The 22,282-nt window shown below is 54.4% G+C and overlaps 3 protein-coding genes across 3 annotated transcripts; 1 reads left to right on the top strand and 2 right to left on the bottom strand.

Moving 5' to 3' along the window:
• Nucleotides 1-787: 787 nt before the first annotated feature.
• GPATCH3 (G-patch domain containing 3) lies at nucleotides 788-5,109 on the bottom strand. The gene is made up of 7 exons (XM_085081060.1): nucleotides 4,734-5,109; nucleotides 4,040-4,458; nucleotides 2,711-2,885; nucleotides 2,177-2,236; nucleotides 1,801-1,922; nucleotides 1,516-1,643; nucleotides 788-1,123 (listed from the first exon to the last, which is right to left on the bottom strand). Exons 1-7 carry the CDS (start codon nucleotides 5,080-5,082, stop codon nucleotides 904-906), a joined length of 1,473 nt encoding a protein of 490 aa, XP_084937186.1. The 5' UTR covers nucleotides 5,083-5,109; the 3' UTR covers nucleotides 788-903.
• A 943-nt stretch (nucleotides 5,110-6,052) lies between these two features.
• Nucleotides 6,053-9,171, bottom strand: NR0B2 (nuclear receptor subfamily 0 group B member 2). Its single transcript, XM_085081199.1, has 2 exons — nucleotides 7,666-9,171; nucleotides 6,053-7,097 (listed from the first exon to the last, which is right to left on the bottom strand). The coding sequence occupies exons 1-2, from the start codon at nucleotides 8,189-8,191 to the stop codon at nucleotides 6,817-6,819; spliced, it is 807 nt and encodes a 268-aa protein (XP_084937325.1). The 5' UTR covers nucleotides 8,192-9,171; the 3' UTR covers nucleotides 6,053-6,816.
• Nucleotides 9,172-9,357: 186 nt separating this feature from the next.
• On the top strand, nucleotides 9,358-17,521 carry NUDC (nuclear distribution C, dynein complex regulator). The gene is made up of 9 exons (XM_085081197.1): nucleotides 9,358-9,518; nucleotides 10,592-10,669; nucleotides 12,496-12,696; nucleotides 12,981-13,064; nucleotides 13,410-13,523; nucleotides 13,925-14,119; nucleotides 14,695-14,778; nucleotides 14,869-14,987; nucleotides 16,642-17,521. Exons 1-9 carry the CDS (start codon nucleotides 9,423-9,425, stop codon nucleotides 16,691-16,693), a joined length of 1,023 nt encoding a protein of 340 aa, XP_084937323.1. The 5' UTR covers nucleotides 9,358-9,422; the 3' UTR covers nucleotides 16,694-17,521.
• The last annotated feature ends 4,761 nt before the right edge of the window (nucleotides 17,522-22,282 follow it).

Genomic DNA, 22,282 nt, shown 5'->3' with positions numbered 1-22,282 from the left:
AGTCCTAACTATGACCAAACACCACCACGCACTGAGTGACACATCCAGTCTTTCCTGAAACATCAGCAAGGGCAGTGACTCCACCACCTCCTTGGGCAGTAGGTTCTAATGCTTAATCCCCCTTTCTGTGAAGAAATTCTTCCTGATGTCCACCCTAAACCTCCCTGGAGCAGTTTATGTCAATGTCCTTTTGTCCTGTCACTTTTTGCCTGGGAGAAGAGCCTGAACCCCAGCTGGCTACACCCTCCTGTCAGGTAAAAGGTGGAAATCCTCCCTGAATTTTCCCCCTTCACCCCTTAAAGAAGTAACACAGGGCCTAGCCTTCACCATTCACCCTTAACCCTCCAGCACGGGGTCAGTGGGATAAAGGCTCTCCCCTTGGCTGGTGCCTGTGTCAGAAGGCAGAGCACCTTGGAGAGCCGCGGCAGGCAGCACCCGCTACACCCAACCGCAGGGAAACGCCTCCCAGAGAATTCCTCTGCAGGCTGCCAGGACAAGTCTTTCATCCCGATGAGTTTCTCCCGGGAGTGTGGGATCACCACGCCCAAGGAACGCTCGGGCAGCAGCAGGACAGTTACTGTGCCCTGTCTGTACTTGTCCTTCCCTGGCTCTCAGGCAGCCCTCAACTGCGAGCTCTGCTTTTTTGGCCTCACCAAACACGCAGATTTGGTTGATTCCAGCACTAATACAAGTTTTAATCCTCCATCACCCTTCCCCATTCCCACTCAACATTATTTCCTTTCATTTGAAGGTTCAGTTTGTAGGGAAAAAAAACCCACTGTGGCAGTTTTTATTACAAATCCCTATTTTTACTAAAAACAAATATACAAACACCCTGCTCCACACTGAGACCAGGAGCCAGCCTGGACTGGGGAGCAGGACAAAGGCTGTGAGAGTCCCTGCTCAGTGTTGCTGGGCCCTGAGGCTGCCCAGGGCAGGGTGGGAGGCACGGACAAAGGCCATGTCCTGCCTGTACTTCATGGCTGTGGGGGGCTGGCGCCGCAGCAGTTGGTCACCCGTGTCCTGGGGCTCAGGGTCATCATAGATGGTGGAGATGATGACAGAAGTGTCCCCACGGGGCTTCTTCCTCCTGATAAAAGTTGGCAGCTTCTCCCCGTGGTACCTGGAGGTAGCAGGAAAGGTTTGGTTGGAGGTTGCTGAGGCAGTCAGGCCTCCCTGTGCTCCCCAGCTGATTTCCTGGAATGGCTTGAGTTGGAAGGACCTTAAAGTCCATCCAGTTCCACCCCTGCCACAGGCAGGGACACCTTCCATAGAGCTGCAATGGTTCCAGCCCTGCTCCAACACCACGAGCTCCACTAAGGAGCCCTGGATTGTCAGGAAGAGCAGTGTGTTCGGCTCTGAAGCACTGTGGAATCCCCTGGCTGTGCAGGCAAAGGCAGATCCCTGGGACAGGCCTGTCCCCACTCAGCTCCCTTTGCAGCCTCTCAGCTGCTGAGCCCAGAGAGCCTGGGCAGAGGTGGGAACAGGGCCAGGGAGGGCACTTTGTGTACTTACCCCAGTCCCCTCTTGCACCTGGGGTTCTGACCCTCATTATCCAGAGCTTCGGCCATCCCAGAGTTGCTGCTCCCCAGGCCCAGCCCCTCCGTCCAGCCCTGCTGCTCCAGCACCTTCCTGCCAAAGCCCTGAGAGAGGGTAAAAAACATCAGAGTTGCTGGACAAATCCCACCCTATCTTCCCAGAGCCTTCTGCCCTCTTCCCACATGCAAAACCTCTCCTCCTCCTAACCCACATCCTACCCTGATACAGCCCTTCCTGCCCAGAGCAGCAGCCAGAGCTCACCTTGGTGTATCTCTCGAAGGTGCCAATGTGCTGCCCTGACACAGATCCATCCTCCAGCCCATCCCGCAGCCGCCGCTCCAGCCACATCTGCACCGAGTCCCGAGCATCCTTATCCCCTCCATCTGGGGAGAAAGCAGCCAGAGTCAGAGCAGCACAGCTCAGGAAGGCTGCTCACCATCATTTCCCCCAGAGCACCAGGCAGAGGAGGCAGAACCTGTTCTTTTTGGCAACTCTCGCTGCCAGACAAGAACATTGTTTCAGGTTCACTGATGATTTGGACGCTTTCAAAGGATGACAAAGAGCTCCCTGGATTCTGCAGGGTCAGAATTTCCCAGCCTCCCTGGTTTCCCTGGGATGGGTGGCTCAGCTCTGATACCTTTGTCATAGTAGATGCTCATGTCCACATCCCAGTCGTCGGCCGTCTGCTCGTCAAAGTCTGCCAAGAGAAGGGAAGCAGCAGGGTGAGGTCTGGCACAGGGCAGCTCTTTGCTGCTAGCCCAGCTCCCTATTTTCTCTGACAAAATGGGAGGGAATCACAGAATCACTGAGGCTGGAAAAGATCTCCAAGATCATCGAGTCCAACCTGTGCTTGATCCCCACCTTGTCACGAGCCCAGCGCACTGGGTGGCACAGCCAGGACACTGCCAGGGATGGGGACTCCACCACCACCCTGGGCAGCCCCCTGCAATGCCTGACCACTTTCCTGATGTCCAACCTGAACCTCCCCTGGCACACCATGAGGCGTTTCCACTGTCCCTGTTCTCTGGGAGGTCTCTGGTGAGCAGTTCTGTGCCTGGGGGAAGGCTCAGAAGCCACGGCAAGGTGTTGGGGGCTCCAGTTGACCTGGACTGTTTGTAAGGTTAAACCTGATCTAAGCTCGTGGGCTCAGTGACACAAACACCAATGTCACCTCCATCCTCCTCCTGCCAGAACTGGGCATCTGTGTAGAACACGAGGCCAGAGCCACCCTTCTCCCACTTGAGCTCGATCTCCTCCTCGAAGAGCCTCTCCTTCACGCGCTCCTGCTGCGTCACGTCCTCGTGCAGAGCCTCGTGCCGCTCCCACTCCTCACACGTGTCATTGTCCTGCAGGGAGAGCCCAGCAGGGAGCTGAGGGATGGCAGCACAGCCCCTCCCTGCCCCCTGACCCCTTCCCAACGCCATCCCCATGAACAGCTCCGCCGGCAGAGCCGCTCCCGTCAGGCCCCGACACGACGGATGAGCTCATCCCCTGACTAATGCCACTGCCAGAGTCAGCAGGGAGAAATCCCACATCACACCCACTCCACAGGCCCAACCTGCCCCACACAGATGCCCATTTAAGGAGCAGGTGTGTTGGACCTGAAGTCAGCACTAGCAACGCATTAATTCCACTCCAGCTGATCCCTAAAGAGATTGTGTGGCTCCCGGGAAGTGGCTCCCTGGCACAGACACAGAGCTGCCTGCCCAGTTCTGGGCACAGCCATCAACCAGCCAGGAACAGCCAAAAGAAAGGCTGCAGAGTCAGGAAACAGCCTGGGAGAAACAGCTGGAGGAGTCTGTTTAGTCTGGAGAAGAAAAGACTTGAATAAAAAGCTGGAAAAAGGAGGGAACAAAGCACTCTCTGTGCCTGCTGTTGCCAGGAGAAACTAATGGGGTGGAATTGCAGCAAAGATTTGGCATGTGAGTTAATTCTGGTAGAGGAAAGAACGGGAATGGCTTGCCTGGGGAGCTGTAATGACAGAGGTTTGGGAGAACAGGCCAGACAGGCGTCTGCCAGGGAGGGAGGTGGGATGTCTCCTGCCCAGCCCAGTTCTCTAGGAGCTTTTGTCACAAAAGCCATTTTCCTCAGAGTGACTAAACTCCAAGGGCAGGAGCATCCAAGGTCAGCCCTTTGTGCAGCTCTGCACGTCACTCCCAGCAGACAAACATGGTCCCCAACCTCTGTCACCTCATCTCCCAGCAAATCAGAGCTGGGCTCATCTGCCAGACAGCAGAGCAGGATCTGCTGGGCAGCACCAGCCTTGGATCAGAGCCTTTGGGATCAACCCCTATGACCACCCTGAGCACTTTGGGGGCTTCAGGCCCCCACTGTCCCTGCCCTGAGGGGCTCAGTGCACCAAGGGTGAACAACTGTATTTTAACACTGTTTTTAACATGCCATTTATCCAACTGAAAGATTAAAAATGAGCTCTGAGAATGGGATCTGCCCTCGCAGCTCCAACAGCTGAGCTTGGAGAGTGCTGGAATATTCCACTTACATCATCCGAGTGCGACTCCTCTTCCTCCTTCTCCTGCCCCTCCTCATCCTCCTCGGGCCGGGCTGGGTGAGTCACCCCCGCGGGTGGCACAGCCTCCTCTCCCTCCGTGATCTCATCCCCTGCAGCCGTGTAAACTCTTTCTTCCTCTGCAACTGTCTCAGTGTCCTGGTATTCAAAGGGCACATTCCCATACCTGCGGGATGAGCCAGTCTTTGGAAAATCCAGCTGCAGTTTCTTGATAATGCGGGGGGGCAGCCTGCAGGCCCGGATCAGCTCCAGGAACACGCTCAGGGGAGTGCCCACGTTCCCAAAAGGCATGAAGGAAGGGGGGTTGAACTCGGGCAGCCGCTTCAGCTCCGCCTCGGTGACAGATTCCCCGGCAGCCGTCCTGTCCTCGCCGCTGGGAGACACCTCCGGGCCTGCGGGGGAGAAGGGATGGGCTGGGGGAGACTGCAGGAGACAAGGGATGGGTTGGGGGAGACTGCAGGAGACAAGGGATGGGTTGGAGGTCCCACACCCACAGAGGATGGGTAAATCCCGGCGCTCCCAAGTGAGAGGAGGATAAGGGGAGCCAACATGAGTTCTTTCTGCCTCGCAACAGATTTAAAGCATTAGGGAAAGCCCACGAGGCGTTTTAACCACCCGGTGCCCCGAGGGTGTCGCTCCGGGACCCCTGCCCGCTGCCCGCCCGTACCTGCTCCGGGGCTCAGGCGGACCCTGCGGATGAGGCAGCGGCCGGGCAGCGCGGCACCGCCGGGCCCGACCCAGCGCTTGCCCGAGTACATGCGGACGAAGCGGCGGGCACGGCCGGGCCGCACCGACACCAGGCAGGAGCAGGTGCGCGGCGCCGAGGCCCCACCGCCGCCGCCCGCCGGCGGGCGCTCGGGCCGGTGCCGGTAGTGGAAGCAGAGGAAGCCGCCGGCTTCCAGGAACTGGCTGAAGTAGGCGCGGAGCTGCGCGGAGCGGAGCGCGGCCGGGATGCCGCTCACCAGGCAGTACCGGGCCGCGCCGCCATCACCGCCGCTACCGGCGGGCGCCGCCATCTTGGCCCGCGGTGCTGGCGCGCGGTGATGACGCCACGCTGACCGGTAGAGGCGCCGCCTGGCGGCTTGGAGGTGCTGGGCGGAGGGGGCGGCCTGGGACTGCGGGGGACACAGCCTTGGGGGGCACAGCCTTGGGGGGCACAGCCTTGGGGGGCACAGCCTTGGGGACAGGGAGGCCACAGTGGGGGCGTTTAACAGGCCCTGTGCGTGTCCAGACCCCATTGTGGAGCTGTTTAACAAGCCTGGGGGTAGCAGGGCTTGGCCAGACCCCCAGGGGGGTGACAAAGGCTGCCTGTCCTCACTCCATGCAGTCCCACCAGCTGTGCTCAGACCACCCTCCCCTCACAAGTGAGTCCCAGGCTGGACAGAGCACCCAGCGCCATCCCTTGTCCCCGGGACTGCTGGGAATTCTGTGACTCCCCGGGCTCGGCGCTGCCCGTGGGCCTGTGGGAGCCATCCGGTGACTCAGGCGCTGCCTCCCCACGGAAAAAGGCTGTCACGGCTGAGATCACCCCGGCAGAGGTGCAGGCTCAGGCTGACACAGCACTTCTTCCTCACACTGCACTGCCAGCAAAGATTCCGGGCGTTTCCGTGGGCACAGGGAGACTTGGTGCAGCTTTTCCTGACACCTCACCTGTGTCAGCCGTGGAAAATGGGATGGGGTTTGTGCCTGTTGGCAGCTGGGTGAGTCACAGCAGCCACCTTCACCATCGCCCTCGGGAGTGACTCACCGCCTGCATCTCAACACCTGGAGAAAGGTGCAACGTGGGGATTCGCCCCTGGAGATTTCTGTGTGCTGGGATCACCGAGGGACTGTTCATCCAACAGTTCCCACTGACAGCAACCTGTCTGCATTGCCACATGGATTTTTATGGAAAATCCTTTTTCATTCCATTCCATCCTTTCCATGCTGCAGTTTTTCCCGCCCACCCCGAATCCAACACTATTGCTAAAAAGGCACACCACCATGTTCCAAAACATCAAACATTTTATTTAAAAAAATAATTTATTGCATCTTATATACAAACCACACGAAGGCTCACTTATAAAATACTGACACCTCACCTGCTGGAGGCAAGAGGAGCGAGTTTTCCAGGTGTGCACCTGGCTCTAACTCCAAGGAAGGAGGTTTGGATCTCCCACTAAACCAGCTCCACTCAGGGTTCACTTCTCACATGAACAGCAAAGCCCAGAGCTCCAAATGAGGTGCAGTAGGTTTAGGTGCTCCTAACTGCTCTTAGTTCTGTTGTATTTCATGGAATTATGGAGGAAAGAGAGAATCTAGGGAAAAGAGGGTTAAGTCTGCACACCCTGTAGGATTTAACACTCTGGCTTTTTCCCTGAAGAAATTTCCTGAGTATTTCTAAGATTTCAAGCACGGAAGCCAGATCCAGATCTAACTCCATAATGTTTGGCCTTGGTCAGTGATCCTACTGAGGCCATTGGATCAAGCTGAGGACAACCCTCACTGCTTGGAGTTCACAGCAAACAGAGGAAAAACTGGGATCAGAGCTCCGTGCTCTGAAGAGAGAGGGAAATCTCTCACCCACATACACTCCCCAGCTTAGAGACTGGCCCAGGCAAAGCAGGAGCTGCTGTGAAATCTGCTGAGGCCCAGTGCTTCCCTAGGGACCCTCCAGCCGCAGCCCCAATGAAACACAGAGTTCTGCAGAGTCCAGAGTGCTTCTCTCCCGAAATCCCTGCTCCCGGATCTGCTGGCAAGGCGTGGGGAGCTCAGCAGGGCAGGGGCAGCCACGGGGCATGCGGCCAGCCCGTGACCTCGAACAGCATCTCCACCAGCAGCTCCCCCATGTCTGCGTCGCCGATGAGGGGCCGGAAGAACAGATCCGTGATGAGGGCGGCAGGGATGGATTTTAAGGAGGAGGTGACCCGTAAAATGCGGGAAAAGCGGCCTTGGTCCTCGGGGTGCAGAGGCTGCAGCAGGTCCTGGAGTGCTCGCTGGGCTTCCCACTGCAGGCTCTTGATGTAGAGGGGAGCCCTCAGCCCAGGGATGTCTGTGAGGGAGAAGAGGGAAAGAGAGATGAAGGATGGAAAACAGCTCCAGGTTTCTCCCATTCCCACCCTTCCCCCTTCCATTTCTAAGAAGGGATCTGAGGCCACACTGAGGAAATGCACACAGCACTACTGAGGTGTAGCTGTTCCAGGGATGCTGTTTGAGGGAGGGAAAGCACTTAACTGGGAAAATCATGCTTTAAGAGTAAAGGAATCCAGGACTTATTGTCTGCAGGGCCAGTAAAGTTCTTGACATTCTTCCTTCCTGCTTCCCAGTGCATTTTGGAATGACCAGTTAGTGAAAAGGTGACCAGCCCTCTCTGCTCTCACACCTGCCCATCCCTGACCATGTCCAAGACAAGGTCTGTGTTTGCCCAGGGAGGTGGTGGAGTCCCCATCCCTGGAGGTGTCCAAGGAACAACTGGACATGGCACTAAGTGCTCTGGTCTAGTGACACGGCAGGGGTCAGGCACAGGTTGGACTCAATGAGCTCGGAGATCTTTTGCAACCTCAGAGATACTGGGATGCTGTGATTCCATGTCCAGCTGCCAGCAAGGGCCTGGCACTCACCTGGATTGAAGAGAATGGCTCCCCGCAGGTAGGTGTACTCGTTAGGGCTCAGGTCCAGCCTCCAGAAGCTGTTGAGGCACCACTGCAGCTGCTGCACGGCAGCCATCGTGGGCTGTGTCCCCTCAGGCTCCTGCCCTTTGCTCTGGCCGCTGAGGAGGATCTTCTTGAGCATGCTGGGCGCTGGGGCCTCCATCACCTCGAAGGTCACCATCTCCTGCACCAGCCCCAGCAGGAAGAGGGGCACCCAGCAGCTGTCCAGCAGCAGGAGCTGATCCTCCCATGGCAGCAGGTGGAAGGCAGCGACGTTTCTCATGAAGCTGATGGTTTTGACCAGCACGTCGGAGGCGGCCTGGCAGGTGACGTGTGGCGTGCGCAGGCACACGGTGCGGCGCTGGTGGCACAGGCAGCGCTGAGGGGTCCCACCGGGGTGCAGGTTCTGGCTCAGGAGGGTGTACAGGATGGCAGGGTGCTTGTCCTTGCCGTGGCACTGGCACCTCTCACACTCCATATCTACGCTGGTGCTCATGGCTGAGCCAGATCCTTGGCAAAACTCAGCTGGAGGGAGAGAGAGACATAAAATCCCTTCCAAAATACCTGTCACAGGCTAGATTGTCCTCCCAGCTCTGCCAGCCGTGGCTGCTCCAGCCAGCTCTTATAAGGCCGGGTCACAGTGAACACCCCTCCACAGCCTTGACCGGCCTGATTAAGCAGCGCTCATTAAAACCACCCAACCAACCCTGTTGTCCCTGGGCTGATTGGCCAAACGAGTTCCCGGCGCAGTCAACGGCCGTTTTCTCAATGAATGGGCGGCGGGGAGGGTTCAGTGGCCTTATCAGGATTACCCAAACAGGATAAACAGAGTCATTACCCCAGGCTGTACCATGGCACCAAGGCCCCAGCGGGCAGGTGTCGCTGCCAGGGTTCACAGACGAACACGGGGCACTCGTCTGGCCCCGGCGTTCAAGGGCTCCGGCGCTCCGGCCTTGAAAAGAGCAACCTGGAAGTTGTCTTATCAGTAGCTGTTTGCCTGGCCTTGCCCAGGAGGCTCTTGTTGTGGTGGAGGAAGAGGAACCTGGTGAACTGACGGGCTGTGATCAGCCCAGGGGAAGGGAAACACAGGGCTGCGGAAGGGAAAATGCTCCCATTTGCAGCATGAGAGAAAAGTGAGGAAAAAAGGCCAAAATTCTCATATTTTCCCAGTGCAAAGGGACCTGCAGGTGCAGGTTGACAGCAGTTGAACGTGAGCCCTGGTGGGCAAGGACTGTCCCCTTGTGCTGGCGTTGCTAGGGCAAGTCAAACGCTGGGTCAGTTACGGGCTCCTCACTCCAAAACACTGAGCGTGTCCAGGGACGGGAAGGGAGCTGGGGAACGGTCTGAAGCGCCAGGAGCGGCTGAGGGAGCTGGGGGTGCTCAGCCTGCAGACAGGGAGGCTCAGGGAAGCCCTTCTCGCCCTCCACAAGCCCCTGTCAGCAGGGCGAGCCCAAGCGGGACTCTCTTTCCCTTCATGAGGAATCGCGACCCGCACGAGCCGTCGCTATAACAACCCCGCCGCGCCTCGCGCCCCGCCTCCTCCCGGAAGATTGACAGTGACCGAGACCAATCCTGGAAGAGATTGTCTGTGATTGACAGCGACCATGACCAGTCTGCGAAGAGAGCGGCGCGCGAGCGCGCTGGGATTGGCGGGTGCGGAGGGGCAGGCGTTTCCGAGGACGCCGGTTCCGGTTCCGGTGGCGGCCCGGTGCGGGAGCGGCGGCGGGATGGGGCTGAGCGCGGAGGATGCGGCGGAGCAGGAGGATCGCTTCGACGGGATGCTGCTCGCCATGGCCCAGCAGCACCAGGGCGGCGTGCGCGAGGTAGCGCCGCCGGGATGGGGAGCGGGGAGGGTGGGGCAGGGCCGGGAGGAGCGAGCGGGGAGCGGCCCGGCCTCCTCGCGCCCCGCCCCGGCACGTGGAGCACGGGCCGCACGTGCGCTGCTCCCGGCGCGGCGATAACGGCCGCCGGCAGCGCCAGCGCCGCTCGTTAAGTAGCGCGGTGTCACTGAGGCGCCGCGGCGCCCTCGCAGCCCGGCCTGGCGCCTCCGGGCCTTACCGGGAGCCGGCAGTGCCTGTGATCGGTCACAGCGGGGCGAATACCGCAGGGCAGGATGGAGCTCCGCAGTTCATCCTGCCCAGCACAGCCACCGGCCCCGTGAGACCTGGTGGTGCTTAGGGATCTGCTGAGCCACCCCGATCCCAGCCCGATCCCAGCCCGATCCCAGCCCGATCCCAGCCCGATCCCTCGGCTGGCGGTTCCCAGACCCAGGAACTGACCTGCAGCACGGCTGGAGGCTGTGGGAACATCCCACTCACAAATAGTTGTTAAAAAAATGGTCCTGTAACAGCCCCTCGTGTTGTAGTGAGAGCCCTGATTGAAACATTCACGGGACAGAATTCCTGGGAAATAAAGATCAGCCACGTTCAGGGAGTCTGTGGGTTTCCAGAGGGGCTTTGAAGGTGCTGGTTCATTCATCAGTGATCCTTAGCAGCTGTAAAAATAAAGAGTTTGCGTGCTTTTAGGTGTGCAAAGAAGCAAAATACGGTATATACATATATATTTAGAGAATATAGGTATGGATGCACGTGTAAATACATTCCTGCCTCAGATAACAGCGTGGGGTATGGGAGCAGGAGCTGAGGATTAGCTGCTTCCTTGCTTCATGCAAACAACACCAATGCCTCTTCTGCAGATTGGGAATCCAGGAGCTGGATCTCCACAACTGAGTTTTTTGTTCAGGAAGTGGTCATGGGGCTGATTCCAGGCTGATCCTGGCACAGCCACAGATAGGGAGGACAAAGGATAAAGGCTGCTCCAGAGACACAAGGTGGCTTGGAGTGACCTGGGCTCACTGCTGCTTTTCTCTCCACCCTCTCCCTGTTCCCTGCACCAGCTCGTGAACACCTTCTTCAGCTTCCTGAGGAGGAAGACGGATTTCTTCACCGGGGGAGAGGACGGAGTAGCAGAGAAGGTAAAAGATAAACCTTCAGGCTTTTAACTGGTCTCCCTTCCATCCCACCTGTGTCTGCCATGCCAAGAATCCCCTGCTTGACCAGCATTTGGCTGCACGTGGTCACCAGCAGCTCCTGAGGGCAGGAAACGCAGAGCTGCCCCTGTCAGAGTTGATGAACACACAATTCCCTGCTCAGATGGTACCATAGTGCAGGTTTTTTTGTCAGGCTCTGGCCAAAGGCTTGTTTAGAAAGCAAACCTGCCAGACACACTGACTTAACGGTGACACAGCAGGTGATAACCCCACGTTACCTTGTTTGTTCAGCTCAGGAAAAGCACAAAGTCCATGGCTCTGCACATGCAGCTGCTCCTTCAGTCAGGCTGGGGAGCCTGGATGGAGCATCCCTGGCCTGCAGGGAGGGGAACTGGAGGGTTCTTTCAACCCAAAACATTCTGTGATTCTCTGAAAGTAAGAAAGGTGAACCCTACTGTCATTTTTCTTAGGATAGAGAGCACATCTCCCCATATTCCTGGAGGCTGTGTGATCCCACCTGAGTGGCAATTCAGAGGTACCTGGTTACTGTCCTTGGCAAATCTGTGCCCATAGAAGAAAAGTGTTTGTGCCCTTGGGTGGTGGCATCTGTCAAAATGCTTTATGGCCTCCTGGAAAAGTGCTTTGACACCATAGGAACCACAACAAACATGGAAGAAGCTGCTTCCCCCATCCTGCTGAGCCCTTGGCAGGAAAGAGAAAGGGGAGGGTGGGAAAGTCACTGTGTATTTTGGGAGCCATTTCAGCAGCCGTTTTGGTGTGGGGTGAGGGAGGTGTGGGCAGTGACACAGACAAGGTCAGGCAGTGAAGACAGTTTCCTCCCCATGGATCATCAGGTTGGGAACAGAGGCTGGGATTGGATTCTGTTTTCCAGGAGACACTGGAGTTGAACTGTGTAAACAAACCATGCTTTTAAATCAAAGCAGAAATACTCAATGCTTGTTTACAAGCTGCAATTTGCTTGGAAAAGGTTCTGGATTTCCCCCCACTAAGTTCCTGGGATATATATAAATCAATTTTTCGCCTCTAATTCCTTTCTGAGGATCTGTCCCTGTTATTTTCTGGGGCAGACCTGAGCTCACCTACGTGCTGCTCTGCACAGCAGCCCGGCTTTATCGACCCTGGGGCAATTCTCTGGCTCCCTGCCTGTGTACTCAGCTTTCCCGCTGAGCACGCGGCCCTTGGCATCAGAGACCTTGGGATTTTGCCTCCCAGAGTCACAACAACCTTTGGAGAATTGGGAGTGAGGCTAAACCAAAAGATTTATGGAACAACTCCCTCCTCAGTGAGAAAATGCGGGGGTGTTTCAGGCATTTCTCCTCTAAATCATGGCACTGAAGCTCCATCTGGAGAAAAGCCCAGGCATGGGAAAGGTCAGAAGTAGGTAAAAAGGTTGGGTCTGGTGTGTCCAGCTGTCCTGGAATTGTAGAGTAGCTTCAGATGGCTGGGTTGGGCATGGGCTTTGGAATTACACAAAGGACAAAATAAGTGGCAAATTCTTCTTTCGCTGTTATCTCCTGGAAATACACTCCCTGTGTAACTAGGAAGGGCTACATTTCAATATTTTCAACTTTCTCTTTTTCCTCTCTTCTCACTTCCTCCTCTTTTTTTTTAAATTGAAAAAGCTCTAGATTTTCAGCCAAAAAAACCGAATGAAGATGAAGGGAAAAGTCACAACATCCACGTGACTTAGCAAACGTTCTCATGCTCCTCAGGAGGCCGAGTTGGCTTCGTTTGGGTTTGAAGTGGGTGATATTTTTGTTAACCCCCTGTGCTGTGTCTCTGTCCCCCAGCTGATCACAGATGCCTTCAGCCACCACAACAAGCTGGCGCAGAAGGAGCGCAAGGAGAAGAAGGCGCGGCAGGAGGCCGAGCGGCGCGAGAAGGCTGAGCGTGCTGCTCGCCTGGCCAAGGAGAAGCAGGAGGCCAACGAGCCACGGATTAAGGAGCTCACAGATGAGGAGGCAGAAAGGCTGCAGCTCGAAATCAACCAGGTGAGAGCCAAGTCAGGGATCTGCAGGTGCACCTTTGTGGTTCCTGTGGCTGTGAGGGGTTAAAACGGCTCATTGTTCTTTGTCCGAGTGGGAGGACAAACAGAATCTTCCCCTTGGCAGAACATCTTTCCTGTAACATTTCTAAGGGCTGAAAATTCCATGCTTTGAAAATGTGGGATGTTCAGTTGGAGCTGAAAGGCTGAGGCCATCTAGTGCCAGCTCAGGAAGTGACACAAAGTGTCAGCTCTTGGCTGAGTGTGTTCTGCTCTTCTCTTTTCAAACAGAAGAAAGAGGCACAAGGGCAGGGTAATGGTGTCCCACAGAAACCCTCGGAGGAGGAAGGTGAATCTTCAGATTCCAACAAACAGGTAAAACTCATCTGGGGATATTTTAGAATCATAAAATGCTTTAGGTTGGAAGGGACCTTAAAGCTCATCCAGTTCCTCCCCCTGCCATGACACCTTCCATTAATTACACCAGGTTGCTCCAAGCCCTGTCCAAAATACACACTTAATTCCTAAATGCGCCAATACAGGGAGGGTTTACGCTTTCTTTCTTGTAGTAATGTTTTAGCAGAAGCAGCTGTTCATTTTTGGGCTGAATTTAAGTGGATATCAAATACAAACAACTGACCTGAAATCCTTGTAAAACCCAAGAACTGTTGTTACAATGGAAACTGGAAAGGCTTTTTTCTTTACGCTTGAATTGCTTAGGGAACAGATGATGAAGAGGAAGATGAGAAGGATAAAGGAAAACTTAAACCCAACTCTGGCAATGGAGCTGACCTTCCAAATTACAGATGGACACAGACTCTTTCAGAATTGGATGTAAGTAGTGCTTCATGACCAGGGTCTGAGGAATCTGAGACAGGAAATAAGAGCAGGTGCTGGTAAGAGATGAAGCCAATTCCCTGTGTCTCAGTTGCTCTGTGGAAGTTTGTTGGAAACAGCAGTGTTTCAGTAGCTGGGAGAGAGCTTGGTAACTCAGTAAAATTCCCAGGAGCTGTAGTTTGCCAGATTTTGGTCTAGTTTTAACAAGACATTAAAAACTGATTCCCCGTTTATGGTCTCTTCCTTTCACCTCCTCCTCACTCAGTATCTGAAAGAAAATAGTCTCTGCTCTGTCAGACTCCAATGAAACCAAGGCAGAAAGTCTTGGAACAGCAGCAAGGGAGGGTAAGGAAGAATTTCCCTGCCCAGCTGCTCAAATCTGCTCCTTTTTGCTGCAGCTGGCTGTCCCCTTCAAGGTGAGCTTCAGGCTGAAGGGCAAGGATGTGGTGGTCGATATCCAGAGACGTCGCCTCAAGGTTGGCCTCAAGGGACACACTCCTGTCATTGATGGGGAGCTCTTCAACGAGGTCAAGGTGGAGGAGAGCTCCTGGCTCATTGAGGATGGTAAAACAGTCACTGTGCACCTGGAGAAGGTAAGCAGGATGGACTGGGCAGCATTCAGGCTTGGCTGCCTCTTCTGGGCTCTCAGCTGAAACAGAAGCACCGTGGTTGGTGTCAGTGGTGCCATTGGTAGTGGGGTGTGGCAAGTTCCCCCATCTTCAGCCTGATGTTATGCTATTCCAGGATATCCAATGGGTTTCTCAGCAGTTCAGGAAGAGCTGGAAGGAAATCAGTCATTTTAAAGTTGTCCTTTAGTGGAATAATGGTGTGTTTTGGCATCTGTTAGTGACATGAAAATCCAGGGACAGACCCTCTTGTGTCCCTGCTTGTGTCCCCTCTGGGCCTCTCCAGGTGGTTTGTTGTAATCCCATTTATGTTGTGCCAAACAGAACAGCCAACATTCTCCCAGATGTCCCAGCTGTGAAGATTTAGGCTGCCTAAAGTAGTTTGAAATAAAAGTACCCTTTATCCATGTACAGATGTTACTGATATTTAGAAAACTGTCAAATAAAGTTCAATTCCAGCATTTTTTCCCTGTGATTGAGACTTAAAAACCCTAAAGCAAGTCCAAGAAAAATAAACTGTTTTTTCCTCTCTTATCCTCTAGATCAACAAGATGGAATGGTGGAACAAACTGGTTTCCACAGACCCAGAAATCAACACCAAGAAAATTAATCCAGAGAACTCAAAGGTAAGAATTCTTCTGCTTTATGGAACAGAGCCTGCTCAGAAATGACCTCACTTGAGCCCAGAGTTGTTCCAATTTGGGTCTTGCTTTCAGTTGTCAGACCTGGACAGTGAAACTCGCAGCATGGTGGAGAAGATGATGTATGACCAACGACAGAAATCCATGGGCCTGCCCACCTCTGATGAACAGAAGAAGCAAGATATTTTGAAAAAGTGGGTACAGCTCATTCCTTTGCATGGTTTTGCCTTTCCAAGCCCTTCTCCTCTTCCCCTCTGGCACAAATAAGTGAACAGAGAGCAGCTTGGACTTCAGTCCTACCCATGCTCACATCTGCACAGTCACTGTGGTGTTGGCCAACCAGCAGTGTCTGTGGTGGGTAGAAAGCCTAATGGGAAAATCTGAGAATAGCCTAACTCTTGAATTATCTTAATCTGCTGATTGCAAGTCCAGAAGGCACGTTTAGGACTGGAGGTGCCATCTCTGCTGAACTTTAACATGGTCCTGATTGGTGTCTAATCTCCCTCGGTAGCCCAGCTAATAACCCCTCCCTCCACTTGCCCCCCGACAGTTGTCCCCAAGCCACTTTTATGGCTTTATTGCCCTGTTTGGCATAAATGCACCATGGCAGGGAAATGACTCCTGAAGCTCCCAAGGCCATTTGGGAAGGTGTGGAGGCAATTCTGGGTCACGCAGCTTCTTCAGCTCCACACCTTATCTCTGGGTGAAGGATTAGTGTGGCTGACCTGACTACTTGCTTCTCTTGGCTTTATCAGTAGTGCCAGAAGCTGAGTGGGGTGTGACCAGAGCAGAGACCAGACTTCCCTAGAGCCTGGTGATCAGTGGAATAGGAAGTACCCTCTGCTCCCAGCAAGGTCCACATGCAGGGCACCTCGCTGGCAGAGTCACTTGTTTGGAAGTTTGGCTAGCAAAAGATGGAGAGGAAGTTTAGACTTTGTCCAGGGCAAAGGAGACTCAGTGACTGCCAGGTGGATGCTGATCTCTGCCAGTGGAGCTCTGCTTGCTGCCAAACGAGGACATGATCCTCCCAGCACACATGGCCCTGGAAATGGAAAGAGGAAATGCTGTGGGGGCATTTCAGGGGAAACCCTGAGATGGGAACACAGAGGAGACCATCCTGTCCTTATTTGCACTTTGTGTGTGAATCCTCCCCAGGGGTGTGATGTCTGTGTCTCTGGGGGAGCAGAGCAGAGGAGCCTCTGAGTGCTCTGGGCAGTCCTGGGCAAAGAACACTGCTCTCAGAACTTTGTGGTGTGGCAACCTGAGTCCATACAGTCCCTGCAAGGTGTCCCTGCCCATGGAACAAAATGATCTTTAAGGTCTCTTCCAACCCAAACCATTGTGATTCCCTCTGCTGGGACTGCAGGACATTTGAAATCAGATTGCACCTGGTTTGAAACCAGATTCCTCTGGTCATGTCCTCCCTGAGTTTTTACTGTGAAAGCACTGGGCATATTCCCCATATCCCCAGTAAAGCTCCAGCTGACAGGCTGGAGCTTCAATCCTAATCTGCCCTCACCATCTCCCCTCTGCCCCACAGTCAGTGTCGTGGCTGCAACGTGTCCAGCCCAGAGGTAAGAGTTAGAGTGTGTTTGATAATTAACAACTCCCATGTGTCTGGACTTGCTGACCTGCTGGGCTGGCAGGAATGCTGCTCTGACTGACCCAAGGAAAAAGTGTTTGTAGTCCAGGGAATGTGTCCCAAGGAGCTCAGCAGAACCCTCCCTGCTGTGGAGGGTGTGGGGTTGCAGCAAAACTCACAGTGCAGGAAGCAGAAATCCTTCCCCAAACAGAGCTCTTCTTGCTCCTGCTGACTCACCCAAACTCTTGTCTTTGTTTTCCTTGCAGGTTCATGGAACAGCATCCAGAAATGGACTTTTCAAAGGCTAAATTCAACTGAGCTCTCCCCTTCTCCCCCCCTCTTTCAGTCAGCCTGTTGAATGGGGCAGGATATGTATGGTTGGATATTCCTCACCTTGGGCAAGTAAAACTTCCAGCATCCCCACCTGAGTTTGCTGTGGAGGCACCTCAGTACCCTGTGGAGCAGAAGGCAGAGCCCCAGAGCAGCCACAGCAGCTCCAGCCAGAGCCATCTGCCACAATTCCCAAAGGGCAGGGAGGAGAGAAGGAGGGGTTAGAGCAAAAAAGGGTGTTGGGGCTGAGAGAGTCAGAACTGATAGGTTTTGGGATAAATCCCTGAGGTATTGCTTCGCTTCCCTGGGCTGTTCAGAGCTGTTTTTGCCACTGGCACAGGTACTCCTGAGCTCTACTCCCTCCTGCTCTCCTGTGAAAACAAGGGTCAGCTTGGTTTGTAAAACAATTCTTTTTCTGCCTTCTTGGGAAGGGAAAACAGCAGCTTAACAGCACAGCTACTCAGTAGAGACAGACCCTGCTTCTCCTTGCTGCTGCTCCTGTTCATGCCAGAAGTGGGACAGCTGGAGCACTCCAGGGCTCCCAGCACAGCTGCAGAGGTCGACCTGCTGTCCTAGAGCAAGGAAAGGCTGGAGAGGCTGTGGCTGTGGGTGGGAGAGGATGTGGGGAGCTCTGGGGATGCTGTTGTTGCTGGGAGTGTCTCTCCTGCCCCTTTTCCAAGAGCCTCTCTCCCTGCTGGCGATGGACAGACATCGCCACGTTCTGTGCCGAGCTCCTGCTGACGAGTGGCATCACTCTGCATGTTCATATCTTTGTTAAAACTGCAGTGCAACATAAAGGAAAACAAGTGGAATATCTCCAGGCAGAGTGTGTGGTTTCTGTGGCAGAAGGGATCCAGGCTGGGAGGGAGCAGGAAGGGGTGCCAGGGGGGCTGCTGTGGTCATGCTCTCTGCAGCTGCCTCTGAATACCTCTCAAACTCCCAGCTCTGCACTGAGGGTCTCTCTGTGCCTCAGGAAGAGGCAGTGGGAGCTGTTTCTTGCTCAGGAGCACTGCTGAACCTCATTCCCAGCTTAAACCCTCAGGGATCCAAGGCTGGTTGCTCCAGGCCTTGTTATCCCCAGAGCAGCACATGACCACACCAGGAAGCCACCCTTGCCCCAGGTCTCCTTTCTGCCGAGCTAACAAGGAGAGTGTCAGGAAACTCTGGGCTCTATCCCAGATCCCTGCTGCTGTGGTGCTTCCTTCTGCCTCCCCCAGACATTTCCACCGCCTCCCTGAGGGATGGGCACGAACGGCTGAAAATCCTGCTTGGGCAAAGTCCAGCCTGGAGCAGCACCTGGCATGGTGGGGTTGTTTTTTGAGCAGTAGAGCCCTGTTTGCATGAAGTCTCCCAGTTTTACAGGCTCTTGGGGGCAAAAAGCAGCCCCCACCCAGCAGAGCAGTGACCATGAGGGTCAGCAAGGACCCAGACTGGGGCAGCTGCCTCTGGAGTGCTCTGGCCTGGATCTTCCCACCCCTTTGTCTTACAAATCACCCCACACACACTTGCCTGTCTACGCTTTGGCCCTGATAAAAAAGCAGGATCTCCTGTTTTTGTAAAACCAGACTATGCTGGATTTGAAGGTTCTAGGCCCAGCATGAGCTACCTGCCTGTCTGCATTGAACCCAGGGTGTGGGACAGGTAAGCTGGGAGGGCTAAGCTGCTCTGGGGTGTGACAAGCTTCACCCCATTCTCAGCTCTGTCAGTACTGCTGCTGCTCCCTGCAGGTGCTGGAGCTGGAGGAGCAGGGCCAGGCTGTGCACCTGCAGCAGGATCCACAGCCCCTCCTCAGGGACAAGCACCAGCAGGCACCAGGGCAGCCATAAACCAGCAGAGTCCACGGCACCACCCCAAGCCCAGCCTGTGGCTTTGTTCTTTCCCCGTTTCCTCCTCAGCCCTGTATCCCACACCAGAACCCTCAGCCTGACCTGGCAGCTCCTGGATCTGGGAGCACAGCAGAGCTGTGGTTGCTGCCCTTTGGAAGTGCAGAGCTCCCTCAATGTTCCCAGAATCCTGGTGTTCCTCTGTCCTCAGGCACTGTAGGGTCGTGGCTGGTGTGAGCCCTGATGAGTTTGGGGTTTTAACTGGGAAATCCCAGATTTGCTGGTTCCTGTGGCACCTGAGAAGACAGAGAAAGGCAGCGTTGGGAGCCCCTGGGGAAGCTGGGACAGGTTTTGGGGGAAGGAGTGCTGTTTGGCCTTTCAGGGAGCTCAAGGAAAAGGCAAACAGCACTGGAAGAATGAGGCCATTCCTGCTGCTCTGACCCCAGAGGAGGTGAACGCCCGGGCTGTTTGTGAGCCACAGCTGATCCCAGAGCTGCCCCTGGACTTCACCCCCTCGGCCAGCGGAACAGAAGGTGTTGCACTGATGGCCTTGTCCTCTGAAAACACTCCCCTGCCACCACTTTCCCCTGGCCAAGGTGAATTGGGAGCACCCTTTTGCTTCCAAAGGCAGCCTCCCCTGGGATAAACCCTGCTGGATCTGAGCAGCTCTCAAGGCTTAAGGAACACAAAGCCCACCTCAGTCTGAGTCCCTGGAGACCACTGAGTGTGGCATTGTCCTTGTGCTGAGCACCACCAGGAACGTTGGGATCCAAACCCTGCAAGCACATCCTTGTCCTGGAGCCTGAGCCCCAGCAGCCCGGGAAGGGCGGTGCTGGACAGTGAGAGGTCATGAATGTCCTTTTGTCCTTCCTTACCTGTGTCAGGCCACCTGCAGAAGCTGTTTCAGTGCTGCCACCAGCCGGAGGGGAGAGCCTGCAGCTCCTCACCTGCCCAGGGCTCCTCCCCACCTCCTTTAAAAGCAAGGCCTTGCAGGCACAATACACAGCTTTTCATAGGGTAAAGTTTTCCCCAGTCGTTTGGGTTTTTTTCCTACCAGCAGCTCTTGGCTTAGCTTTTATTAATGAGATTGCAGCTCAGAGCATTTGGGAAATATCCCAGACTGCAGGACTGCTTTGGGGAGAGTGATGGAACAGCAAAACCCCAAGGAGGGAAACAGAAATAGCAAGTATTGGATGTTACTGTGTAGTTTTAGGAGGAGCCTCAGCTGCTCCGTGACTGCAAGGACCAGGCTGTGAGGAGTTAGGGTCCATCCATCTGCTTCCTAATGTCTGAGCCACACAGAAATAAATAATTCAGCAGCTCAGGGTGTGGATGTGGAAGAGGAATTTCTTTAACACTCCTGCAGCCATTCCCTGCAGTTCCTGAGCTTCCTTAACTCAATCCCATGGGATCGTGGGCAGAGGGATGGCTGGGGCTGGGCAGGACAGGGATCCCTCTGAGGTCACACAGCACAGCAAGAACACACAAAGTGGGAGTCTCTGGAGACTCTCCTGGCAAAACCAGGCCCAAAAAAACCAAGCAATGTCTTCAGGAAAAGCTGTGTACTCAGTCAGGCTCCCAGAAGGAAGGACCTGAGTGAGAGAACAATCCACAGGTGTGTGGCCAGGTAAGGCTCTCCTGTTTGTGAGATCTGCACTTGGGCAACTGAGTCAAATCACTCAGCACAACACTCAACACTAATGCTCAGAGCAAAAACCACTGCAGCAAGAGTGAAGACAGCTTAATCCACAGCAAACACAACATCCTGCAGACAAAACCCTGTGGATTCATTCTGTGTGTGATGTGAGCAAGGAAACCCACAGCCCATGCAGCAAACTCTGAAGGGAAGCTGCTGAACACAACTGCCTGACACGACCCAAGCAGCTGGTCTGAGGGCTCCAGACACAAAAACATCTCCAGAGATCCTTCCCAGCTGAGAGAAGGCAGCATTAACCTGTTCATGGCTCCAAAATCCTCCCAGGAAACATATCCTGGTCCTGTGCACCAGAGGGAAACCCTGCAGCCCCCCGGGAGGAACAGGGAAGGTCAGCAGCCAGGAATGGAGCCCTGCAGGTTATCCTGGGGGTTGTACTGAAATTGGGAAGTGCAGAACTGGTCCTTCAAGTCACAGGGTCAGAGGCTGAGCCAACTTCTGTCCCTGAGCTGATCCTGCCCCACCATTGGGGCTGCTCTGGAAATCCCACATTTCCTACCAGGAGCTGGTGACACCACAGGGACAACATGGAGATTCTCCCCCCAGGCTCAGGTTTTCCAGAGCTCAGTTCCAGCATCACTGCTCAGGGAAGGTCCAGGTTTCCCTGCATGTCAACAAGCACTTCCCCAGAGGCTCCTTCGTTTGCATCCAGACACCAGCCTGGCATCCAGGATCCCCATGGAGCTAATAAATGGATGAAAATATCTTTTGTCCATCTGGGAAAGCAGGAATTAGCCATCCTCTGTGCAACCCCCACCCCAGGATCCCCAAGCCAATGACAACAGCAATGTAAAAGTCACAGCACACGTAAAGAGCACAACTTTTACTTTATAAAAAAGACCAAACCAGAACATTTAAGGCCAATGAGTGCAAAAGAATCCCATAAGACACCACAGGTGAACCAGCTTCAGCGACCATCGAGTTGACAGTCTTTCTCTTAGTGAGTTTCTGGGGGTTTGGGGGTTTGCTAGTTTAATCTGCACACACTCACTCTTCACACCCAGACCAGACATTAAAAACACGTATTTGCTCTGTACCAGCGACTGCAGCTCACTGGAAGTGCAGCTCAGCCCTTGTCCCCAAAGCACAGAGCTGTGTCAGTGTGACCCATGTGACACCTCAGTGCACAGCTTTGAGGAAACTTGTCCAAATAACAATGTACAAACCCACTGGGAAGCAGAAGCCAAGCGGGTCCCTCAGGACGGGCAGCACTCGGAAGGAGGTGACCTCACACAGCTCCCCTGGGAGTCCCAGCCTGGCCTTGCTTCAAGTCTTTTCCTTGTATAAACTCGATTTCTCATAAACCAACAGCTTTAAACACAAAGCAGGGAGGGGAAGCCAAATCCAAGGCTCAGTCTTTATCTATGAAATATCTCTCTCTGTCAGTGTCTCCAGGTGTGGTCTCAGTAATGCCCCTGATTTCTGGAAGCACGCTCTGAAAAAAGCCAGTGGTTTACAAAACCAGGCTCTAACAGGGACTGGAACTGCCCATTTCAAAGGGTTTTGGCCTTTTAAAGAAGCCTGACAGCTTGTGAGAGGAATGAAATCCTTCCCCCCTACCCAAACCTCTGAAGAGCAATCACGGGCTATGAAATAAAGGCACATTTCAATCCAGCTAAGGCACATTTCAGTTCAATTAAGGCACATTTCAGTTCAATTAAGGCACATTTCAGTTCAATTAAGGCACATTTCAGTCCAAATAAGGCACAAAACAATGGTCCACACCAAAGCCTGGGACACATTTGGGTTTCCCTCTCCCCAGAATCCAGTGGGTGTGTTTATCCTATGGTTGGTCTATTCCATGAAGTGTTTTCTATTCACGTCCAAGAGCACCCAAATGTACAAACAAGTCCCATGGCTTCATGTGTTTACTTTGTGATAAACAACCAAGTGGCAACACCACAGGTCCAGCTTCCTCCTGCTGCAGCCCTCAAGGTCACCTGGCTCTGTGCCCTCGGGATGGCAGTGCACCATCCCCTGCTTCCCACTGCCTGCTGGAGAGGAGCAAAGGGAAGGACAAAGTGCTGAGTGCCCACCAGG

The sequence above is a fragment of the Lichenostomus cassidix genome, chromosome 23, assembly GCF_008360975.1.
Source record: "Lichenostomus cassidix isolate B80296 chromosome 23, HeHo_3.0, whole genome shotgun sequence".
In the NCBI taxonomy this organism is placed as follows: Eukaryota; Metazoa; Chordata; class Aves; order Passeriformes; family Meliphagidae; genus Lichenostomus; species Lichenostomus cassidix.
This window is presented reverse-complemented; position numbering and strand designations above follow the sequence as displayed.